Here is a 22,500-nt window from a genome sequence, read left to right on the forward strand (position 1 = left end):
GAAACTATAGATGATTGGAGAGGGATAATGAGTTCGGTGTGGTGTGGTGGTGTGTGTGGTGTGTGTTATGCGATAGAGTCATTGCCGTTTGTGCAGTAACGTAAAATTGTCTTCAAAATCATATTCAAGGATTTTGGTGGAGTCGCTGATTCGAGGAAATAGGGATAATTAATAAAAAAAATGAGATACACGGCATTAAGCATCTATTGCGAGTCCTATTTGGTATATTTAGGGATTATACTACGTTATCATATGACTTATCATTTATATAACAGTTTTCGCATGTGTTTCGTTCGTTATCCTCCGTTCGTCACTGCCTTTTCGTATATACTTTAATCAATTTTCAGCATAATTTTCTATTTATTTTATCCTCAATATTTCGTGTAGATTATTCATATTACAGCATCTATTATGTTCGCGTCCTCGTTGACTTACGCTGTGTACTCGAGTCATTTCAGCCGGAGAAGTCGTTTCTATGAAATGGGGATGTCACATATACGAAGAATGTATCCAACGATACCAAAGAATTTCTTTCATCCTGTTCTTCGCTAAGAGTTATTAAATGCGGGGTGTTCGGGATGGAAGTGGGGCACAGGATGCAAACAGGAAAGACGGTCGCGGATCGGGTTCGCCATCGTCAAGGCCTGTTTTGCATCGGCCGCATGGGACGCGATCAGCGCGGTGACAAAACTAAAGGCCCGCATAAAATCATATCCCCAACCTATTGGAAACCTGTTATTACCATTAATGTTGTCATTTTTACTACTATTGCAGTTATTATCATTCTTCTTCGAGGCAAGTTAGACCGTCAGTTTATATACATTTATCCTCCGAGGGGGGGGGAGGTTAATGAGGAAGGTGCAAGATAAGGAAAGGGGAGGAGAAAGAGAACTTATAGAGGAAAGGAGAAAGGGAAAATGGAAGGGGAAGGAGACATAGAAGAAAAGGGGGAAGAGAGGGAAAGGGGAGGGGTGATGGTGAGAAAAATGGGGGATGTGGGAGGGATAAGGAAGCGAAGGAGGGGGGGGTCAGGAGGACGAGGAGGGAAGTACGAGGAGGAAGATGGAGGGCTTCAAGTGGGGGAGGGAAGGAGGCAATTTAAGGAAGCTTTTGGAGTGAGAGGAGGTGGCAGAGCGGGAAAGGGAAAGTTAGTGGGGGAGAAAAAGAGAGGAGGCGTGTATATATGTGCGTGCTTGCGCCTATTTGCGTGCGTGCGCCTATGTGTGTGTGTGTAAATGTATATTTGCATGGATGTGTACGTACTGTACGTGTGTGCATGAACGTGTCTGTGTGTATATAAACAGGTTTTCACATATCATTTTTCACGTCTTTCCACATTTCCCCCTCCATCCCGTCATCTCCCTCTCCTCCTCATCGCCTTGTCAATCAATCTTTCCAGCCATCCGAATTTGTCTATCTCTTTCTCTATCCATCAACTTATCTCTCGAAGTAGAAGAGTATATATATAGGTGGTGACAGCGCAGGTCGTGAAGATAGAGTGGTAGCGGCGGCGCTGGTGACATCTGGCGGCGGTATTGTGAACTATCCGCAGCGTTACCATTGTCACACGGGACGAAGGTCGTTTCGTTATTCGGGGAATCTATGACCGCCGCGATTGGCTCCGGCATATAACGAAAGTCCCACCAGATACAACGGCGATTTTCCATCGGTCTTTCGCCTAAGAGTGTCTGAAAATGCGCGGTCGGGATGGAAGGGACACAAAACAAAAGGCGCGCGAGGTGATTGGCGGCGCTGGGCGGAGTGCCAGCGGGTGCCAACTGTGAAGACGGGTCCATCGGGCAGCCAGCAAGGCCCTGTGGCATCGCCGGGAACTCGCGCAGTGGCATGGCTCTCCAGTGCCAGTTTGTCACGTGTTGAGTGAGGTCGCGCCGGGCACCCATACCCCTCGCGGGCAAGAGTGAAGGTGAACACTTTCGCTCTCGCTTACTATAAAAAAAAAGTGAAAACTGGAAATCGTTGTGGATTTTAGTGCGACTGGTGATATTCATTCATTCATGTATTCACTCATAAAATATAATTTATGATGAAAATGTGACGTATTACACAAAGCGATATCAAAGTGGTGATGGACTGTGACAAAAAGGTCTAAAATTTGACCGAAAAAAAACATAAAACATACATAAGAAATAGCAATACGTTTTTAACACTACGAAATGTAACAGGCAAAAGTGAACAAGAAAAAAAAATTGTGATAATAAATGATATACAAAAACTAAGAGTAGTGAAAAATGACGCAGAAAATTAATAAAAATTATATTAGCAAAAAGTATATATTTTAAAGCGCACATCACGGAATGACATTTCCAAAACGGAAGATCAAAATAATGTTTTCCTTTTAGCTGAGTTATTATAATCATTACGATTATTTTCATATGAGTAAAGTCGATCTGAACGTTGAAAGAGATCGGCGAAGATGAATACACATAGAAAAAAAAAAATAAATGTAGAAATAGTTACGCAAAACAAAACTATTTAAAATGTAACGATGTTGATAATAATGAATGAGTTGGAAAATATCCGAATACTGGTGTTTATATTTTCTATGCATTTATACATCTTCGAATATTGGTGTATATGTGCTTTTTTTGTAATTGAAAAAAAGTTTTTAATTACTTTCCATAACCAATCAACAGATATTGACTGGAAATCAAGCCTGTGTAATTGTGGAGTAAAGGATCATAACAAGCAAAGGTGTTAAAATAAGGTGAAATATGCAAAAAATAACGACAGATAAATAAAATGGAAAACAGCCTGTTGATTTTCACTTGGTAGATGTAGATTTTGATTAACAAAAGTCGGGATCAGCAATAATGATAATAATGGCGAATTTATTGTTGTTACCATTGTTAATGTCGTTTTTTTATTATTATTATTTTCCTTATTATTGTTGTTCATATTGTCATTATTATTGTTATTATTAGCATTAGCATTATTATCTTTGTTAATATTGTCATTATCATTTTTTTTCCTTACTTTCATTGTTAATATTGTCATTATTATTACTATTATTATTATTATTATTATTATTATTATTATTATTATTATTATTATTATTATTATTATTATTATTATTATTATTATTATTATCATTATTATTATTACAATTTTTTTATTATTATCATCATCATCATCATCACCATCATCATAATATCATTATTGTTATTAATGATGTTCGCATCATTATTATCATCGTCATTGTTATTATTATCATTGCTGTTATTGTTATTATCATAACTATCATTTTTATCAATATTGTTAGTATTAGTGGTAGTTGTACCATTATTAATATTGTTATTATTTTTTTTATTTTGTTTTGTTGTTGTTGTTGCTGTCATATTAATATCATTAGTATAAATCTTACTAATAATCATGATAAAAAACGATTATCATCATTATGACCATTACTTTTATTAGTAGTAACATTATCATCATTACATTTATTTCTACTTTTGAATCATCCTGTTATAATCTTATAAAGTTATAAAATTACTGCAATTATAATTATATATAGATAGATAAATAGACAGATTGACAGACAGATAGATAGATTGATAAATATATATATATATATATATATATATATATATATATATATATATATATATATATATATATATATATATCATGGGGCCGCGGTGGCCGAATGGTTAGAGCGCCGGACTCAAGACTGTCACGACGGCAATCTGAGTTCGAGGGTTCGAGTCACCGGCCGGCGCGTTGTTTCCCTTGGGCAAGGAACTTCACCTCGATTGCCTGCCTAGCCGCTGGGTGGCCAGGCCAGCCCAAGTCAAGTGCTGGTCCCAAGCCCGGATAAATAGAGAGAATGATTACCTAAAGAAATAAAAAGGTACCACCGGCACCCTCCGTGGAAAGGAACTGGGGACCCTACCACGTACTCACTCCAAGAGCATCACAACATGAAAAAACTACAATTAAGTATCATGCTGTGACCACGGCGGCTCAGACATGAACCTACCGTTAAAAGAAAGAAAGAAAGAAAGAAATATATATATATATATATATATATATATATATATATATATATATATATATATATATATATATATATATGTTACTGTGACTTTTACTTTCATTCTCATTATTATTATCATTATTGTTGCTAACATTATTGTTATTAATATCATTGTTATTATTATGAATAATAATGTTATTATCATTATTACTATTATTATCATTACTATCATTATCACCATCACTTATATTATTATTATTATTTTTATTATTATCATTATTATATTATCATCATCATCATCATCATCTACATCCTCTTCCTCCTGCTCCTTTTCCTCCTCTTCCTCTTCCTCTTCCTTTTCCTCCTCCTCCTCCTCCTCCCCCCCTTCCCTTCCTCCTCCTCATCTTACAGCCTCTTCCTCCTCCTCCCCCCTCCTCCTCCTACTCCCCTCCTCCTCCTCCTCCTCCTTTTCCTTTTCCTCTTCCTCCTAATCCCCCCCTCCCTCCTCCTCCTCCTCCTCCTCCTCCTCCTCCCCTCCTCCTCCTCACCCCCCTCCCCCGCCTCCCCCTCCTCCTCCTCCTCCCCCCCCCCTCCTCCTCCCCCTCCCCCTCCTCCTCCTCCTCCTCCTCCTCCACCACCTCCTCCTCCTCCCTCCTCCTCCACCTCCTCCTCCACCACCTCCTCCTCCTCCTCCTCTTCCTCCCCCCCCCCCTCCTCCTCCTCCTCCTCCCCATGCTCAGGAGGGATAAAACCCAATCCCTTGCTCTGCCCTCATGAGCCACAGCTACGTCGGAACATTGAGATTCACTCCCCCCCCCCCTCCCTATCTCCCTTTCAGTTCTCCTCTTCCCTTTTCTGTGTCTCTTTCCTCCCTTCTCCCTTTCTCCAGTCAAGTATCTTTTCCCCATTTTCTGTGTCTCTCTTTAACCCTTTTTCTTTGTCTCCCCTCAGAGCTTTTCTTTCTACTTTTTTTTCTCTCTCTGCTTCCCCCACATCTATCTTCTTTTTTCTTTTTCCCCTCAGATCTCTCCTTCTCCCTCCTCTCAGTCTCCCCTCACACCTCTTTTCCCTCTGTCTCCCCTCTAATCTCTCCTCTCTTCTGTCTCCCTTTAGTTATCCCTTCTCCCTTCTTCTCGTCTCCCCTTAGTCATCTCTTCTCCCTTCTTCCCGTCTTCGTCCTCTCAGATCTCTATTCATCCGACTCTCCGCTCTCTCTTATATCTTTTTGTGCCTGTCTTCGCTTCATACATCTCTCATATTCGTCTCCCCTTCTTTGCTCTCTCCTTCTTTGCATCTCATATTCGTCTCCCCTTCTTTGCTCTCTCCTTTGCATATCTCATATTCGTCTCCCCTTCTTTGCTCTCTCCTTCTTTGCATATCTCATATTCGTCTCCCCTTCTTTGCTCTCTCCTTCTTTGCATATCTCATATTCGTCTCCCCTTCTGCATTATTTTATATCCGCGGGTCTCTTCTACCATCTCCCCTTCTCCTATCTTCGTTGGCACTCGTATCTCTCTTCTACTTCTTTTCCCTTTTCCCATATTTCATTTTTCTACCTCTTTTCTCTCATCTCATATATCGTGTTTTCTCTTTTCTCGCGTCTCCTTTCTTTTTCTTTTTCTTTTCTTTCTTTTCTTGTCTTTTTCTCTTTTCTTTTCCTTTTTTTCCCCTTCCCTTTCCTTCTCCTCGTTTCAGTCCCTTCCCCCCCCACCCCCATCCCTTTCCCTTCTCCACTCTCCCCTTCTTCCCCCTTTCATCCCTCGCCCCTTCCCCCCCTTTCATCCCTCGCCCCTTCTCCCCTCACCCCTTCTTCCCCCTTTCATCCCTCGCCCCTTCCCCTCACCCCTTCTTCCCCCTTTCATCCCTCGCCCCTTCCCCCCCTTCTTCCCCCTTTCATCCCTCGCCCCTTCTCCCCTCACCCCTTCTCCCCCTTTTCTTCCCCCTTTCATCCCTCGCCCCTTCTCCCCTCATCCCTTCCTCTCCCCCTCCCCCGCCCTCCTCCCTTGTCCTACCGTATCTCCTCTTTGATCTCCCCCCCCCCCCGTGCTCTCCGGATAGCCCGAGTCCGCCCACGAAGGGGAAAAAAGAGGGGAAAGAATGTGTTGGACTTCCTCGCTACACGGGCGTTCTAGTATCTCTATGAGTGTCTGCTCTAGGTGGCTCTCTCTGTATGTCTGCCTGTCTGTCCGTTTCTTTTTCGCTTTCTTTCTCTTTCTCTCTCCCTCTCTCTCTCTCTTTCTCTTTCTCTGTCTTTCTCTATCTCTCTCTCTCTCCCACTTCTCTCTCTCTCTCTCTCCACTTCTCTTCTCTCTCTCTCCCACTTCTCTCTCTCTCTCTCTCCTCCCCACTTCTCTCTCTCTCCTCCCTCTCTCTCTCTCTCCTCCCTCCCCACTTCTCTCTCTCTCTCTCCTTTCTCTCCTCTCTCCCCTCTCTCTTCTCTCTCTCCCTCTCTTCTCTCTCTTCTCTCTCTTCTCTCTCTCTCTCTCTCTCTCTCTCTCTCTCTCTCTCTCTCTCTCTCTCTCTCTCTCTTTCTGTGTGTGTGTGTCTGTGTGTGTGTGTGTGTGTGTGTGTGTGTGTGTGTGTGTGTGTGTGTGTGCGTACGTGTGTGTGTGTGTGCGTGTGCGTGCGTACGTGTGTGTGTGCGTGCGTACGTGTGTGCGTGCGTGCGTGCGTGCCTGCGCGTGTGCGTGTGCGTATCTGTCTATATCTTTATCTCTATCACTCCCGATCTCGCAAATTGTTTCGCAAAATTTCCGATGGTTTTCCTTTGCCACTCTCAATGAAATATTTACGATTATGGAACTATGACTAACAATTTCTTCCGTTTTCAGGTTCTTCTTTTACGAAAAAAATATATATCTGATATCAATTTCTTTTGTGAATGATCGTTGACTAAAACTGACATCTATAGATATACGTGTGTATTTTGTGACCTTCAAAATCACGTGACTTTAACAACAGGGTCAGACGATTAATTGTAATTAGTGAAAGTTAACAAAAAATAACAATGGTTCTTGAGAAAGACGTGATGCTTATTAGAAAATCAAGAAGAATGTAAAAATGGATGATACGGAGGAAACAGCATGGATGAAGAAAATATTTAGATAACTCAGAGTGAAAAAAATCAGTGAAAAAAAATAAAACAGTGAAACAAAAAGAAAATAAACGGTAAGATAAAGAAATGAAATGAAATAATACAATAAAACAGTGAGAAAGAAGAAAACAAAATATCAAACATTCGTACATTTGACAGAAAAAAATGAAACGTATCAAAAGAGGAAAGAAAACGGTGACCCACACCTAAAAACAGAAAACGAGTGACCGTAAAAAAAATTAAAATAACCAAACAGTTTCAATATTCAAAACTCAAACCAACGCTTTCTCGCAACACAAATAAAAACAATGGAATTTCACAAGAAAAACAAAACAGTGATTTCTTACATTCTCATCCTAACGGCGCTGTTCTTCATCCCACCGGCGACTTCGCTTCCAGGTGAGTTAATTAGCTATGACGAGCCAGAAATTACCTGAGTCACTGCGGGGCGTCGGGATGAGTGAAGCTGAGTGACGGAGAAAAGGAGGCAGCGTGGGTAAGGCAGAGAGAAAGATAAGGTAAATGGATTGAGAATTAATCAAATAAAGACGATATATATATATATATATATATATATATATATATATATATATATATATGAATAGATAGATAGATATTTGAATACACACACACACACACACACACACACACACACACACACACACATATATATATATATATATATATATATATATATATATATATATTTATTTATAAATATATGTGAATACCAGACTCCTCATAAATAACACGACACGTATAGATTACAAGGCTGAAGGAACGGCTATTACGTATAGCACATACATCAACGCCACTCCCCCCCCCCCCACTTACCAGAAAAAGATAGGCCTATGCCATCCATCATTTCTCGTGTCCCTGCATCACCGCATGCCTCCATAAACTTGTTTCTTTAATTCTTCAGTTAACCGTATCAGTTCATCAATTAAATACCAGTTATAGATTGTTATAGTATGGTCATTATAACAGACAACGTTGTATGCTTTGTTGGAATGATTCTTCACTAACAGTGCTATACCGTTTCGATGACAAGAAGCATTTAAACAATCGTTCTCGTTCTGTTTTATGGCTGTACCATCTGATATGAACTATTGACAGCTGGTTCGAACTGTCACAGGTGGTTCAGCATGTCCCTTAAGAACAAATAATAAACCACATCTGTGTTGCATTTTGATCTCCGTTACTAGGTTTTAACAACCGATTCCGCTAAGAGAATTATTAATAACTGGAGTTCGAACAAATCACTTTCTTTTTTATTATTTTTTTATTATTCTATATTTTTTGTTCTTGTCGCACTTTACTCCTGGCGCGCACGCTGTTTACCTATCATTAAGGCCGATATAAAGCGATAAACAAGGTGATTCTCGCCTTTATGACCAAGGTGAGCACCTGTGTCATCGTACATCTGGATCTCATTAATAATCATCAACTCCCTTTCTGTGACGTCACATTGCGAATGGTTGTCTGTTTGTGCGTATATTTAGCTTACAATGAGACTTCTGATGAACACTCTCCGCTGATTAAAGGGTATACATTAGTGAGTACCCGCAAAAAAAAAAAAAAACCTGCAGGTACTTACTGCGTCCTTTTCTTTCTTTCTCTCTCTCTCTCTCTCTCTCCTCCCTCTCTCTCTCTCTCTCTCTCTCTCTCTCTCTCTCTCTCTGTTTCTGTTTTCGTTTCCGCCTCCGTCTTCGTCTATTTCTTTTCCTCTGCCTCTGTGTCTGTTCCTATCTTTACTCTTGTCTCTGATTTTGTCTCTGTCTCTGTCTTTGCCTCTCCCGTTGTTTCTCTTTAAATCTTTTAATAGATATCTTTCAAATATAATAGAATAAGACCTCTTTCGAACTTAAAAACAGCACCAGAGAAGAGGCAAGTTAGTAGGGAAGTACCACGTGTGGCAATGGAGTGGGTTATTAAAGTAAATAACATATAATTTGCTAGCTGTTATATATATATATATATATATATATATATATATATATATATATATATATATATATATGTATGTATGTATGTATGAAGAAGATGAGATTACGGTTTTAACGTGAAATCTTCAATTGTTGCTTTACAGAGGCCATCACCGCTGAGAAACGAGAATATATAGCCAGTTTGATTTTGGTTAATGGCTATCATAAATAATGTGTGTAACAAGGGTTGCTAATCACGGCTACAAAGACAGAAATAATGGCTGTAGTTGATGGAAATGGCGAACTATATGTTGGTTTGCATATTTCTTATACGTTACATCACCAATAAAAAGTTAGAGAAAAAAAGGCGTTGGATGCGATGTATTTACAAATAAAATCTTTGGATGCGATTGGGATCAAGAGCCGATTATGCTAAGATGGATCGTAAAAAGAAAAAAAAAGTCTCCATTCGCTTCTATAATTCTGCGGCCGGGTAGAAATTTTACAAAATTGAAGCGAAATGGACATGTTTATTCAAGTTATTACTTACTTGAGATCAGTGTTGAACATTTCAGAAGACGCCAGCACAAAATGTGTAAATACTCGTTAAAAAAAATTGTTATAGATAAATATCTTTTATTTTTTATTATTATTATTTTTTTAATACCATTGTCAGTTACAAGCGCTTTTCAGCTGAGATATAAAAAATGGGAAAGCGAGTTTGCTGTTAGTCATAAAAAAAACACTTGTTGAGTAAACAGACTTCAAAACCTGGGATATCAATTGGGAATTTAGATAAATGAAGTGGTTTCTGGCGGTGAATAGCGAGGAGCCATTGATGTACGAAAATATCCATCCTGAAAATATGAAAGCTTACTGTGGCTACAACATGACCTTTCTTCTTCTTCTTTTTCTCCTCCTCCACCACCACCACCACCACCACCACCACCACCACCACCACCACCACCACCACCACCTCCTCCTTTTATGAGCTCCCCTATGCACCGTACTGAGGTATATTCTTACCTGGAACAAGGTTAAAGCAATGTTGCCCTTGCCTGCCTACACGCTTTTCATAACAACTACTGTAAACTGAAGGGGATTCGGGAGCTCGGCCGTCACTCTTGGGCTGAAGGCGGCCGTGCTGCTGGGATTTTCTCCAAGGAGCCAACTCTGGTGCGTAGTCAGCGTCAGTGGCTAGGAAATGGGTGAGCGACTCAGTGGAATGGGACTGGAAAATGCGTGTTGACAGTGGGCCAATGATGCGTGATATATATATATATATATATATATATATATATATATATATATATATATATATTTTTTTTTTTTTTTTTTTTTTTTTTTTTTTTTTTTAATCATAAATTATATATATATATATATATATATATATATATATATATATATATATATATATATATATATATATTTATATATTTACACGCGCGCGCGCGAGCAAACGTACGAGCAGTGTCGTAGGAGAATAATGTACCATACGGACAATGTAAAAAAAATAAAAAACAGGAAGAAAAAAAATCAGGAGAGCACGCGAAAAAAGAGGTTAATCTTCATTCGCGACGATTCGCCAATCAGCAGCAGCCAAGCGTCAAGGACCGAATCAAGCTCAATCCTTCAATGAGGAAGATGTCAACAAACAGCGGTCAATTCTCTTGGCGCTGAAGGGATCTCGATTTAGTTGGCTGTTAAAGCGAAAAGAGTGTATATTCTCGTACACAGGGACACGAACGAACGAACACACACCAACACACACACACACGCACACACACACACATACACACACACACACACACACACACCCGCGCGCGCGCACACACACACACACGGAGCCAGAAAGAAGAAAACGAAAAACAAAATGGCGGCAGGTTCTCACGTGGTCGCTCGAACATATACTGAAGTATTTCGTTAAAATCTGTAATAGATTTCTCCACCAAATGCAGTCGAATTCTCTGCTATACTTCCCTCATAACTTATTCCTCAAATATTTATAATCAATGACTGGTTCTTTAATGTCGAATATCGATAATCAACTACGGATTCAAGAGATGGGAGGATGGGATAGCAAAACAAAAGAACTATGATTTAACGGATGTCTATCGCCTTACACATCTACCTATTTATCGATCAAGTAATAAATTAATTAATTTATTATTTATCCATATAGCCTTATTTGTTTCTCTGTGATATATTTGCCGCAGAGTCACATCATCTATATTGCATTTTTTATCCTCTGTCTGTCTGTGTTCCTTTCTCTTTCTCTCTCTCTTTCTTGGAATTAAAGCCAGTTTCATATCACCACTGCAAAATGTGCAAGGCGTCCAGGTCGCACAATCTTACACATTACTTACTTTGTTGCTCGAAAACTGCATCCTATCGATCAAGTTACACTGCCCAGAGACCAGCACCTACTGATTACATGAATTTTATTATAAACAGTAATCTTATCTTCGGTGTAATTAGTGATATAAAAGTTAGTTTTTTTGTTGTTGACTAGATTATATGAGAATAATGTAAGCAAAATGGCACAGCCCTTCACGCATGTAGAACTAATGGCTGACTGATAGCCTTCTACATAAATAGAAACAGCCAGTTGGGATAGATGCTATAGCATCTTATCCGGGCTTTTTGCAGGGCATGTACACTGTCCTGAAAATAAAAATTATCATATCAACCTCTCTCTCTCTCTCTCTCTATCTATCTCGCTTGTTCCCTCCCCTCCTTTCTCTTGCTCCCTCTCTCCCTCCCTTTTCCTTCTCTCCCCCTCATCCCCTATCTCCTCTCCCCCCCTTCACCTCATCCACCCACTTACCCCCTTCCCTACCCCTCCCTCCCTCCCTCTCTCCCTTTCTGTCGGTCTCCTTATCACAGAATTACTCCGTCGCCTTGGACGCTTTGCAGCAGCTGTGTTAATCATCTGTTAGTACAGCGGTTGATGTAATGCTTTTTTGGTGTCACGGCCCTTTATTACATTGATCTGGCCGGCCATGTGTGTGATAAGGGGCATCTTGGTTTTGCGGTGGGAACGGACAGAGAGGAATAAAGAGAGGGAGGAAAGGGAAGAAGGGGGGGGGGCGGCGACAGATAGATACATATATAAATAGATAGATAGGTGGATTAATGGGTTGATAGATACATAAATAGACAGACAAAAGTGGGAAAGAGATTGAAAGTAGAAATATAGGATTTAGATAAGAATAAATATTTATGGAAATAATAATAAGAGTAATGATGACAATAATAATAAAGATGATGATGATAACAGTAATAATAATAATAAAAATTCGCACAAGATGAGCTGATGGTTGCTGATTATCGGGCAACGAAATGCACTTACCACTATAGTCACACTGAACGTGCAATTTTCATATTGCTCATATTGAATCTGACATGTGGAAACTTCTCTTTCATGTAATGCAGGGAAGAACTAACGCGTTCCTTGTTAATTTAGCGAATGTCAGGGGGAAGTGTCGTGTTAATTAATCACGTGACAGTTGCCGGTGCTGCCATCTAGCGCTTTGCCGAATTGGCGCGAAAGTCCGCTCCATTAGACGGATATTATTAAACGTCCCCGAATTATTTTTGATGTGGCACTTTTCCCCCGCAGAATTCGTTGATAATGTGTGGATTTTATTCGGTCCGCGCGCGTACGTGTGTGTGTGTGTGTGTGTGTGTGTGTGTGTGTGTGTGTGTGTGTGTGTGTGTGTGTGTGTGTGTGTGTGTGTGGATATGTGTGTGTGTGTGTGTGTGTGTGTATGTGTGTGGATATGTGTGTGTGTGTATGTGTGTGTGTGTATGTGTGTGTGTGCATGTGCATGTGCATGTGTGTGTGTGTGCATGTGCATATGTGTGTGTGTGTGTGTGCATGTGCATATGTGTGTGTGTGTGTGTGTGTGCATGTGCATGTGTGTATCTGTCTGCCCCTTGCCCGAAATAGAAATAAGGTAACATCTTGATCGATGGACCGCCAGAGAGCTCTCCCGAGGACGGCCAATCGCCTCCCTGCATTAAAGCGCGGTTAACCTACCAACGACGAAGACAGCGTTGCAATTTCTACCCCCTTTTTTTTTTTTTTTTTTACTTCAGCCGTCAATGACACATGCTTGGCGACGCTGACCAACATTAGCATATGCTGTCATCAGTAAATAGAGCGTAGATGAATGACCGCAGATGACCGAGAGTTGCCAGCGATGTGATTGAAGTTTGTTTGTGAGTGAGGTTGGGGGTTGGGGGGGGGGATAATAGGGAGAGAAAGAGAGGGAAGGAGAGAAAGAGAGAGAGAGAAGGAGAGAAAGAGAGAGAGAGAATGGAAGAAAGAGAGAGAAGGAAAGAAAGAGAGAGAAGGAGAGAAAGAGAGAGAGAGAAGGTGGGGGGAGGAAGGGTGGAAACGAGGGAGAAAGAGAGGGCGATGGAAAAGGAGAAAGAAAGAGAAAGAGAGAGAGAGAGAGAGAGAGAGAGAGAGAGAGAGAGAGAGAGAGAGAGAGAGAGAGAGAGAGAGAGAGAGAGAGAGAAGAGGAACGATTACGTCGCCAACCTAACGACTCTGCTGGAGGGAGAAAATGAGCGCAAAAAAGGCGAAAAAGAAACACGAGGGTGGCGCCATCTGTTAGTCTCTCGGCGTGATTTTGCGGGTCATGTGATATCGTTTATAGCGTCTATTTTTGTTTTGATTTTTTTTTCATCCTTTCTTGTCATTTTCTGTTTTTCTTTTTCTCTCTACCTTTCTCTCTTTCAACTCACTCACTCACTCCCACTCTCTTAAACCACACAGATCTGTGCTAAAATGTATATTGATATACTAGTATATCTTCATACAAATGAACCCCTACATAATTATTTGTCTGCCCCTCCAAACAGGGATAGACAAATAAATAGAGAGGAAGAGAGGGAGAGGGTAGAGGAAAGGAGAGAGAGAGAGAGAGAGAGAGAGAGAGAGAGAGAGAGAGAGAGAGAAGGGGGGCAGAGGAGAGGGAGAGGGAGAGAGAGAGAGAGAGAGAGAGAGAGAGAGAGAGAGAGAGAGAGAGAGAGAGAGAGAGAGAGAGAGAGAGAGAGAGAAGGTGGGGGGGGGGAGGAAAGGTGGAAATGAGGGAGAAATAGAGGGCGATGGAAAAGAGAAGAGAGAAGGAGAGAGAAAGAGAAAAAAGAGAAAGAAAGAGAAAGAGAGAGAGAGAGAGAGAGAGATTATCAAAGAGGCAGAGAAGACTAAAGAACGAAAATGATGAAAGAGGAGAGGGAGACAGGAAGAGACACCATACACAACCTGAAGAATTTCATAAGCTGCCATCGGCCCTTGACATGTCGTAAGGGTGAACTAATGGACACCAAATTGAGGGGCTGGTCCTTTTTCAGAATGAGAAACGAGCGACGTTGCTTCCCTGGGGTCATTACTTTCTCTCCCTTTCTCTTTATATATCTCTTTCTCTCTCTTTCTCCCTTTCCCTCCTCTCTCTCTTTCCCATTGGATGGCGTTGGGAGTCCCCTTATCCCTGGTTCGTGGTGGATATATATAAAGGCACGGTTAAAGTTAGTATTACTCGATTTTCTTCGTTAGTGGGAAGATAAAGGTGTATGGAATATAGGGGTATGTTAGCACAGGCCTATACAAACACTCACGCGACCATATGCCGAGCCGTCGATTCTATACTTTTTGTCTGTTAATTTTCCCTGGTTGAATTTGAGGTTAGAAGAAAACAAAGGTTTTTAGGGCATCGTAGTTGTGGTCTGTGGCACCTTACCTAATTTGTCCAGCAAGATATTTAACATTGCAGAGGGAAGGCGTTCACAAAATAACATTGTATTAAGCCTTGTTCTTATTCTGTCATTAAGAAGAGCGTGAATATTTTCAAAGTATGATACACATAATGTGAACACGTTATTGTATCTGGAAAGGACGAAAGTATTACGTGTTTTATGTTAACAAAATGTATATTATACGCATATAACATTTTGTATTGTATTCATATCCTAAACCCTTTGTTCTTATATCAGAAGATTTTTTAAAACACTCGCGACCCCTTTTTCGACCTTCCGACTCATCTGCAACTTCTCGACATTTTTTCAAGAGCTATCCTCCCACTTTTCGTATATATAATAATAACAACGTTACTATCAGTAAAGAAAAAGAAAATTCATCTGTATTTATTTACCTAATATTCCCTAAAGACAATGCTTCACAATATGTTTTAAATATAACCACTGACTAACGGATGGCAGTTTTCCGAAAGACTTTGCGCCCCCCTGCTAACTCGCTGCCATTCCATTTGCGATCGCGACTGTCCAATTAGGATCCACTGATCTGCAGGGTTCTGATATAAAGGAGGGAATAAAGACGTAAAAATGAATAAACGATAAAGGAAAGTATTCAAAGTCTATATATGAGCATCCTACGAAGGATGGGTAGGGCTAACAGGGCATGTGGCACGCGCTTGCAGGAGGTTTAATGCCCCACGGATGGGATCGGATCCTCCTCTCCATTTTCTTTATGTGCGTGTTTTCGCGCGCTGTTTTCACACATGCAGAAGTAGTATGGTAAAGGATATATTGTATATTTTTTCATGGTAAATTACAAAAATGCAGGTTGTTTAGGACGTGATTTTGCATTGTTTTCTTCAAATTTTGCACACACACACACACACACACACACATATATATATTATATATATATATATATATATATATATATATATATATAAAGTATATATAAAGTATATATATATATATATATTATATATATATATATATTTTATATATATATATATATATATATATATATATATATATATATATATATATATATATGCATTTGATATAAAAATGTAGCTAAGCAGGTTTACTTACTTATGAGTGTGACAAAAAAGCAGTCAAAACCAGACACACACACGCACACAAACACACACACACACAAAGAGAGAGAGAGAGGGGGGGGGGGCAGGAAGGGAGTGCTTCAGAAGAATTCCATTAACTGCTTTCGGTCCACGACATGCCACGAAGACAAACTAATGGACAGCAAATTGAGGGGCTGGTCCCTTTTCAGAATGAGAAATGAGTGACGTTGTTCCCTGAAGTTATTAGTATTTTTCTCCAGGGATGGTGCTGGTCTCCGAAGCCCTGGCTGCGGCTGGGGATAAAGACTTACCATGTCTATACCACACTCAACTTTCCTAATAAGAGATGTAAATATAATGCAAGTGAAAAATGTGTGTGTGTGTGTGTGTGTGTGATAGATAAACAAGTAGATAAATACACTCAGTAGGAGAGAGAAGACGGAACATTTGAACTTCTTCAGAATTTATAAGCAACATCAAATATCCGACATTTTATGTCTAGCGAGCACTGGCACAAATTTGGTGATAAACGGTCACAAGTAAATTATTCGATAATCCCTAGGTACGAAAATATGAAAACTTTAATGGACAATATCGAATATGTATTTGTAGTCTATATATGTGTGCGTGCGTGTGTGTGTGTTTTTGTGCATGTGATTAAAAGAGAGAGAGAGAGAGAGAGAGAGAGAGAGAGGGAGAGGGAGAGGGAGAGGGAGAGGGAGAGGGAGAGGGAGAGGGAGACAGGGAGAGGGAGTGTGTGTGTGTGTGTGTGTGTGTGTGTGTGTGTGTGTGTGTGTGTGTGTGTGTGTGTGTGTGTGTGTGTGTGTGCGTGCGTGCGTGCGTGTGTGTGTGTGTGTGTGTGTTTATGTAAGATGACAGAATATACGTTTATATTCTTGGTATCGTTTTGTTGGTGGGGTTACATATCGTTATCCAGTGAGTGTAGGTGTTTGCGGCTAGACTACCTTTACTTTGTGACCCAGAAAGTATATGCTTATTTCAACAAAGTCCCGACGGAATAATTACGCATCGACCATAAATCGATCTTCACACTTGGCTCGTGTCACCTTCCTTCGCTCCATCAATCTTGCATTAGCTGCAGCCGTGGGTGGTTCGGTGCACCCACGCTCGCTCGCTGTAAAGAGGCTATGCGTTCGCGTCCCCGAGGTGGAAATGGCCGCCGTTGGGAAGGGCGTCCGATTCGGTGGGTCTGCCAAACCCCGGGGCATCGCCTTAGCCCCGATTAAGGGAATCACAAGTGTAAAATAAGATCACTCGTCTTGCATCTAGGATAGTAAACCAATTAGTGTGACGTTCGCGAGGCAGAATAATACAGCCAAATCTATCACTATCAGCGCCTCGTTCTTTGGCAGTTTGTCACGCTGTCATAGGTAACCGAACGCGCGAAGTCGTTACTCATGGTTTCGAACGTAGGGTACTTTGCCGTGTCGAGCCGTCGAATCTCCGAACTTTTTGCATCGTTTCCCATTTTGTCTGAGGAGCAGAAGGGAACAAAGGTTTCTAGAGCATCGTGGTCGGATTCATTCAGCTAGATATTTAAAGTTGATGAAGAAATGTTCGGAAAATAATATTGATTTTGGCATCAGCGTAAAATTTTCTCTCTTGGGAGAACGCGAGGACCTTGGCAGTAAAATACGGGCAACGAATACGAAAATGACAAATTTTTCAATTGTCAAAATGATTTCTTTACAAACAGAAATGTGTAATAAAAAAGTATATTTTTAAAAATATATAACAAAAAATTCGTTCGAGACCTCTGATTCCGCCTAGGGATACGGGAGTAGGTTTAAATCAAGAGTAATTTTATGATAATAAAAAAGTACATTTGGCAATCACTTCATCAAAGTATAAATCGAGAAATCAGAAAACAAAGGTCAGAATTTTTCAAGTTTTCAGAAATAGATATTTTCCAATATCAGCACATAACACATTCCGATTTATCAAAAAATAAATTATTAGATAAACAATGTGGTAAATAAGGGTAGTTAATCAAATATCCGAAATTTTGAGAACTGATGCGGAGTTAAACAGGCGGAGAAAATAGGCTCCTTCATACCTTGGCAGCGACGAAAAAGGGAAAGAAAAAAAAATCAGAGGAAAAACTCAAAACATTAGCCCCCTCCCCCTCCCCATCCAACGCCATCTGTTGGAAGAGCATCGCACAAAGGCGCCTAAGTACGAGATTTTCCTGCGAAGGATAGATGACGCTTACAGAACGTGTGGCGCGCGCTAGGGGATCCGCTATCACACCTGCAGTGGGTTCAGTCACCCACGGATGGGATCGGATCCCCCACGCTAACTCCTGTTTACAAAGTGTATCTTTTCGTGAGTTTTTTTTTTTTTTTATGTATGTGTGCTTGAAGTGATACGATTTTCTACATCTTGACAGCTGTTCTGCCATTGCAATCTCTTGCCTGAACTATTATAGAAATAGATATTTTCCCGGGATATTCCTCATGCCATTATGCTTATAAAGGACTTTTGGGTGCTGGTTTAAGACGATAATTAAACGAGAATATGCGCGTCCAAAGATGTTCTCAGACCAATTGCTTGACAACGTGTTTGATAAATGTTTAGTTTTTTTAAATAATAATTATCAATAAGCTCACGTTAATGCACTACAAACGCATGGTTGTTGTTCAGTAACGTAAACATCTCGATACCTATAGTATGAATGAAAGTTTGAATTAACAAAATATTTAATAAACGTATTTACGGCAATTGGTCTGAGAATACCCTTGGACAAAACGCAAAAACACGCAGACGTATATATATAAACTCCACACACGCACACGCACACGCACACGCACACACGCACACACACACACACACACACACACACACACACACACACACACACACACACACACACTATATTTATACGCAAAAATACGTACATACATAAACACATATCTGTACATTTCTCAACCAACCATCTATACATCAATCTGTCCCCGTGTATATCTGTATAGGGTGACTTTCGTTTCGGAAGGCAAGTAAGGTCCGCGGGTGCCATAAGGAGAGCCATTCTCGACGCAGAGACGCCAAAACACGTTAACATCCAAGGGCATCGAGGGGCAAACGACTTTCTTAAGGCCATTCACGTTCTTTGGTGGGGGGGGGGGGGTATGGCTCTTCTTGGCCATTGTCATTATCTTTTTTTTTTTTTTTTTTTTTCTTATTTATTTTTTTTATTGACTACCTCCCTTATAAAATAACATTTCCTCGTTTCAGTTTTTTTCTGCCTTCTGTCTGACTCTGTTTATCTATCTTTGCCTCTGACCCTCACCCACTCTCTTTCTCTTTCTCCCCCTCTCTCTTTTCCTTGCTTTCGTTCCTCTCCCTCCCTCCCTAAACAGCCAACAGATAAGAGAGATATTAGGCACGAGCAGGAGAGAGAGAAAAAAATGTACAGACTGAAAAAATTAACTAAAAGCCCACAGATAAAAACGAAAAAGAAAAAAGTGATTAAATAGCTATGTAAATATCCGTGCACAAATAATTTTTAAAAGTCCAATTACAAAAAATTCTGAATGGAGGAGAGAGAGAGAGAGAGAGAGAGAGAGAGAGAGAGAGAGAGAGAGAGAGAGAGAGAGAGAGAGAGAGAGAGAGAGAGAGAGAGGAGAGATGGGAGCAAAAAAAATCTCAAACCCTGCTGCTTATAGTTAACCACATACTTTCTTAATTGTTGCCCCCTGTCCCCTTCCCTACAGATAAAATACCCGAATTAAGTTAATCCAGCCATTTAATCAAATTAATATCCTATCTCTCTCTTTTTCTCATCACCTGTACGGTTGGTAGGCCATACCATACACTCGTCCTGGGTATGGGTACTCCATTTGGCACTCCTAGGGACAGAAATGACACCTGCTGTGCCAAGTGTACGGTTGTGTGCGTACATGCGCGTTCGCTGAAACATATGATATACACACACATGTCCAGGCATTCCCACACACATAAGAGCTTTGTGCGTACATGTGTGTACTTTACGATGGCAGGTGGAGAATAAAAGGCGGAAGGGGAGGGACCAAGGGGGGTATGGGGGTAAGTAAGTGAGGTGACACACAAACACACTTACACTAGTGAGGACTTGGCGGCGGTGGGGAGGAGGAGGAGGAGGGAATAAGTAAGAGGGCTTTATCTTGTGAAAACAATCGTTATCTTTTTTCTCCCGCTTCTTTTTTCGCTATTTGAGTTACGTTTCTACCATTTTTTTCTGCTGCTTTTCTTGATTATCTGTTCGGTTCTTTGTGTTTGTGTTAGTCTGCGTCTTCTCTCGTCCTCGATTTCGAATTCTCACTGTCCGTTAACAATTCGTAAACACACTCCTTTCTCCTCTTCTTCTTCTCCTCTTCCTATCTCTGTTTTATTCCATCTCTTTCTCTCCTCATTAACGACTCGTAAATGCGTCGCACAAAGACTCGCCAGAGAGTTCGAATCCCTTTGGGAATTCCTCAAGGTCGCACACCAACCATAATTTCCATCGGGCTCCAAACCCACCTGAAATTTCTCTCGCTCGCCCTCCTCTCATTTCACCTGCCAGACCTGCGGTTTGCACTAGTTATCTATTGTTTGCAAACATCCGAATCTGTGGGATATAACGGTCGCCATTTATTGATTGAAGCGTAAACATCGGTGGAAATTCAGTCGGACTCCAAGTCTCATTTCGCCAGTTGATTTCTGAATATCTTTATCGCCGGGTTGTGTTGACGTTAATATTCATCGTCTGCACCGAAGATTATGTTTTACGATCTCGTTCTGGAAAATAACTACAAATGCGTGAAACTAAATCAAATACTCTTTTTAACGTGAACTGATATTCCCAACACTCCTATATTCAACGATAATTCACATTTCTCCATTATACAACCCCGCCTTACCGAGAGTAAGTACTTGAACGTCGCCACCCGAAAGGTTAATTGGATCACTTCCAAAAAGACAACGTACGAATAAACAAAAAATAAGAGAAAAAAGAAGAAGAAAAGAGAGAGAGAGAGAGAGAGAGAGAGAGAGAGAGAGAAGAAGAAGAAGACGCGGTGTGTTGACAAGTGTGCTATGGCTCGTCTGTCTCCCTAAGGAAAACAGACGTACACAAACAGGAGGGGAAAAATGACAGTTTATTCAAAATTCTATTAATCTTCGGCAGCGACGCACGAGTGGCTGGGCCTTTGGCGGGACTTTTCGCCTCTTATCTGTGTCTTTTTTTCATTTATTTAATTGTTTCTCCGCATACTGTAAGTATACGTCGGTATAGGCAGGTATATATGGATGTATACTTACACGTACATCTAGACAGTCAATAGTATACACACATATCCATACATTATATATACATAGATGCATAGGCAGACGAACACACACAGATAGATAAACAAATAGACAAACACACTCAGTGAGAGAGAGAGAAGACGGAACATTTGAACTTCTTCAGAATTTATAAGCAACATCAAATATCCGACTTTTTATGTCTAGCGAGAACTGGCACAAATTCGGTGATAAACGGTCACAAGTAAATTATTCGATAATCCCTAGGTACGAAAATATGAAAACTTTAATGGACAATATCGAATATGTATTTGTAGTTTATATATATATATATATATATATATATATATATATATATATATATATATATATATATATATATATATATATATATATATAAATATATGTATATATAATTAATAAATATATATATTAAAAATACAAATCAAAGGGAAGGGAGAACAAGACATAAAGAGAGAGAGAGAGAGAGAGAGAGAGAGAGAGAGAGAGAGAGAGCAAGACAGAGAATGAGAGAGAGAGAAAAGGAACCACACCAACACCAAACATCACCGACTATACACTCTATTAATACACTTTTCGAAAATCCGTTCCTCCCATACGCAACGCTTACACACAGCGACAAAATGGCCCCCAAGCGAAGATGAACATGACAAGCCAAGAGACACATATTATCTGACGCTCCAATTATCAAGAGATGGAAGCTGAAATTTTGGCGGCTTGAGCTGAGCTACGAGATGCGTGCGTGGAAGGGTGGAATCTGAACGTGTGTGTGTGTGTGTGTGTGTGTGTGTGTGTGTGTGTGTGTGTGTGTGTGTGTGTGTGTGTGTGTGTGTGTGTGTGTGTGTGTGCATATACATATGTGTGTGTGTGTACATATACATATGTGTATGTGTGTGTCCATGTATTTATATATATATATATATATATATATATATATATATATATATATATATATGTGTGTGTGTGTGTGTGTGTGTGTGTGTGTGTGTGTGTGTGTGTGTGTGTGTGTGTGTGTGTGTGTGTGTGTGTGTATAATATCCATATATAAAGTATATATATATATATATATATATATATATATATATACATATATACATATATATATATATATATATACATATATATATATATATATATATATATATATATATATATATATATACATATATACATGTATGTGTGTGTATACACACACACACATGCATGTGGTGTATGTGTGTGTGTCTAAACGCGTAAGCATTCACTTGTCCCATTTATAAAAGTACATTTGAGTCCGCATGTGACGTGTGGCTGTCTTCCTAGTATGCGTGAACACACAAACTGACATAAATACAAAAATAT

General features: G+C 40.1%; 1 protein-coding gene across 1 annotated transcript in view; it reads left to right on the top strand.

The window, feature by feature from the left end:
• The first annotated feature begins 1,826 nt into the window (after positions 1-1,826).
• Positions 1,827-22,500, top strand: part of LOC119598242 — a 68,833-nt gene continuing 48,159 nt past the window's right edge. The window contains exons 1-2 of the mRNA XM_037947888.1: positions 1,827-1,924; positions 6,826-7,487. Coding sequence (XP_037803816.1) covers positions 7,397-7,487 — 91 coding nt within the window. The 5' untranslated portion in view covers positions 1,827-1,924; positions 6,826-7,396. The remainder of the gene's footprint in view (positions 1,925-6,825; positions 7,488-22,500) is intronic.

The sequence above is a fragment of the Penaeus monodon genome, chromosome 41 (assembly GCF_015228065.2).
Source record: "Penaeus monodon isolate SGIC_2016 chromosome 41, NSTDA_Pmon_1, whole genome shotgun sequence".
In the NCBI taxonomy this organism is placed as follows: Eukaryota; Metazoa; Arthropoda; class Malacostraca; order Decapoda; family Penaeidae; genus Penaeus; species Penaeus monodon.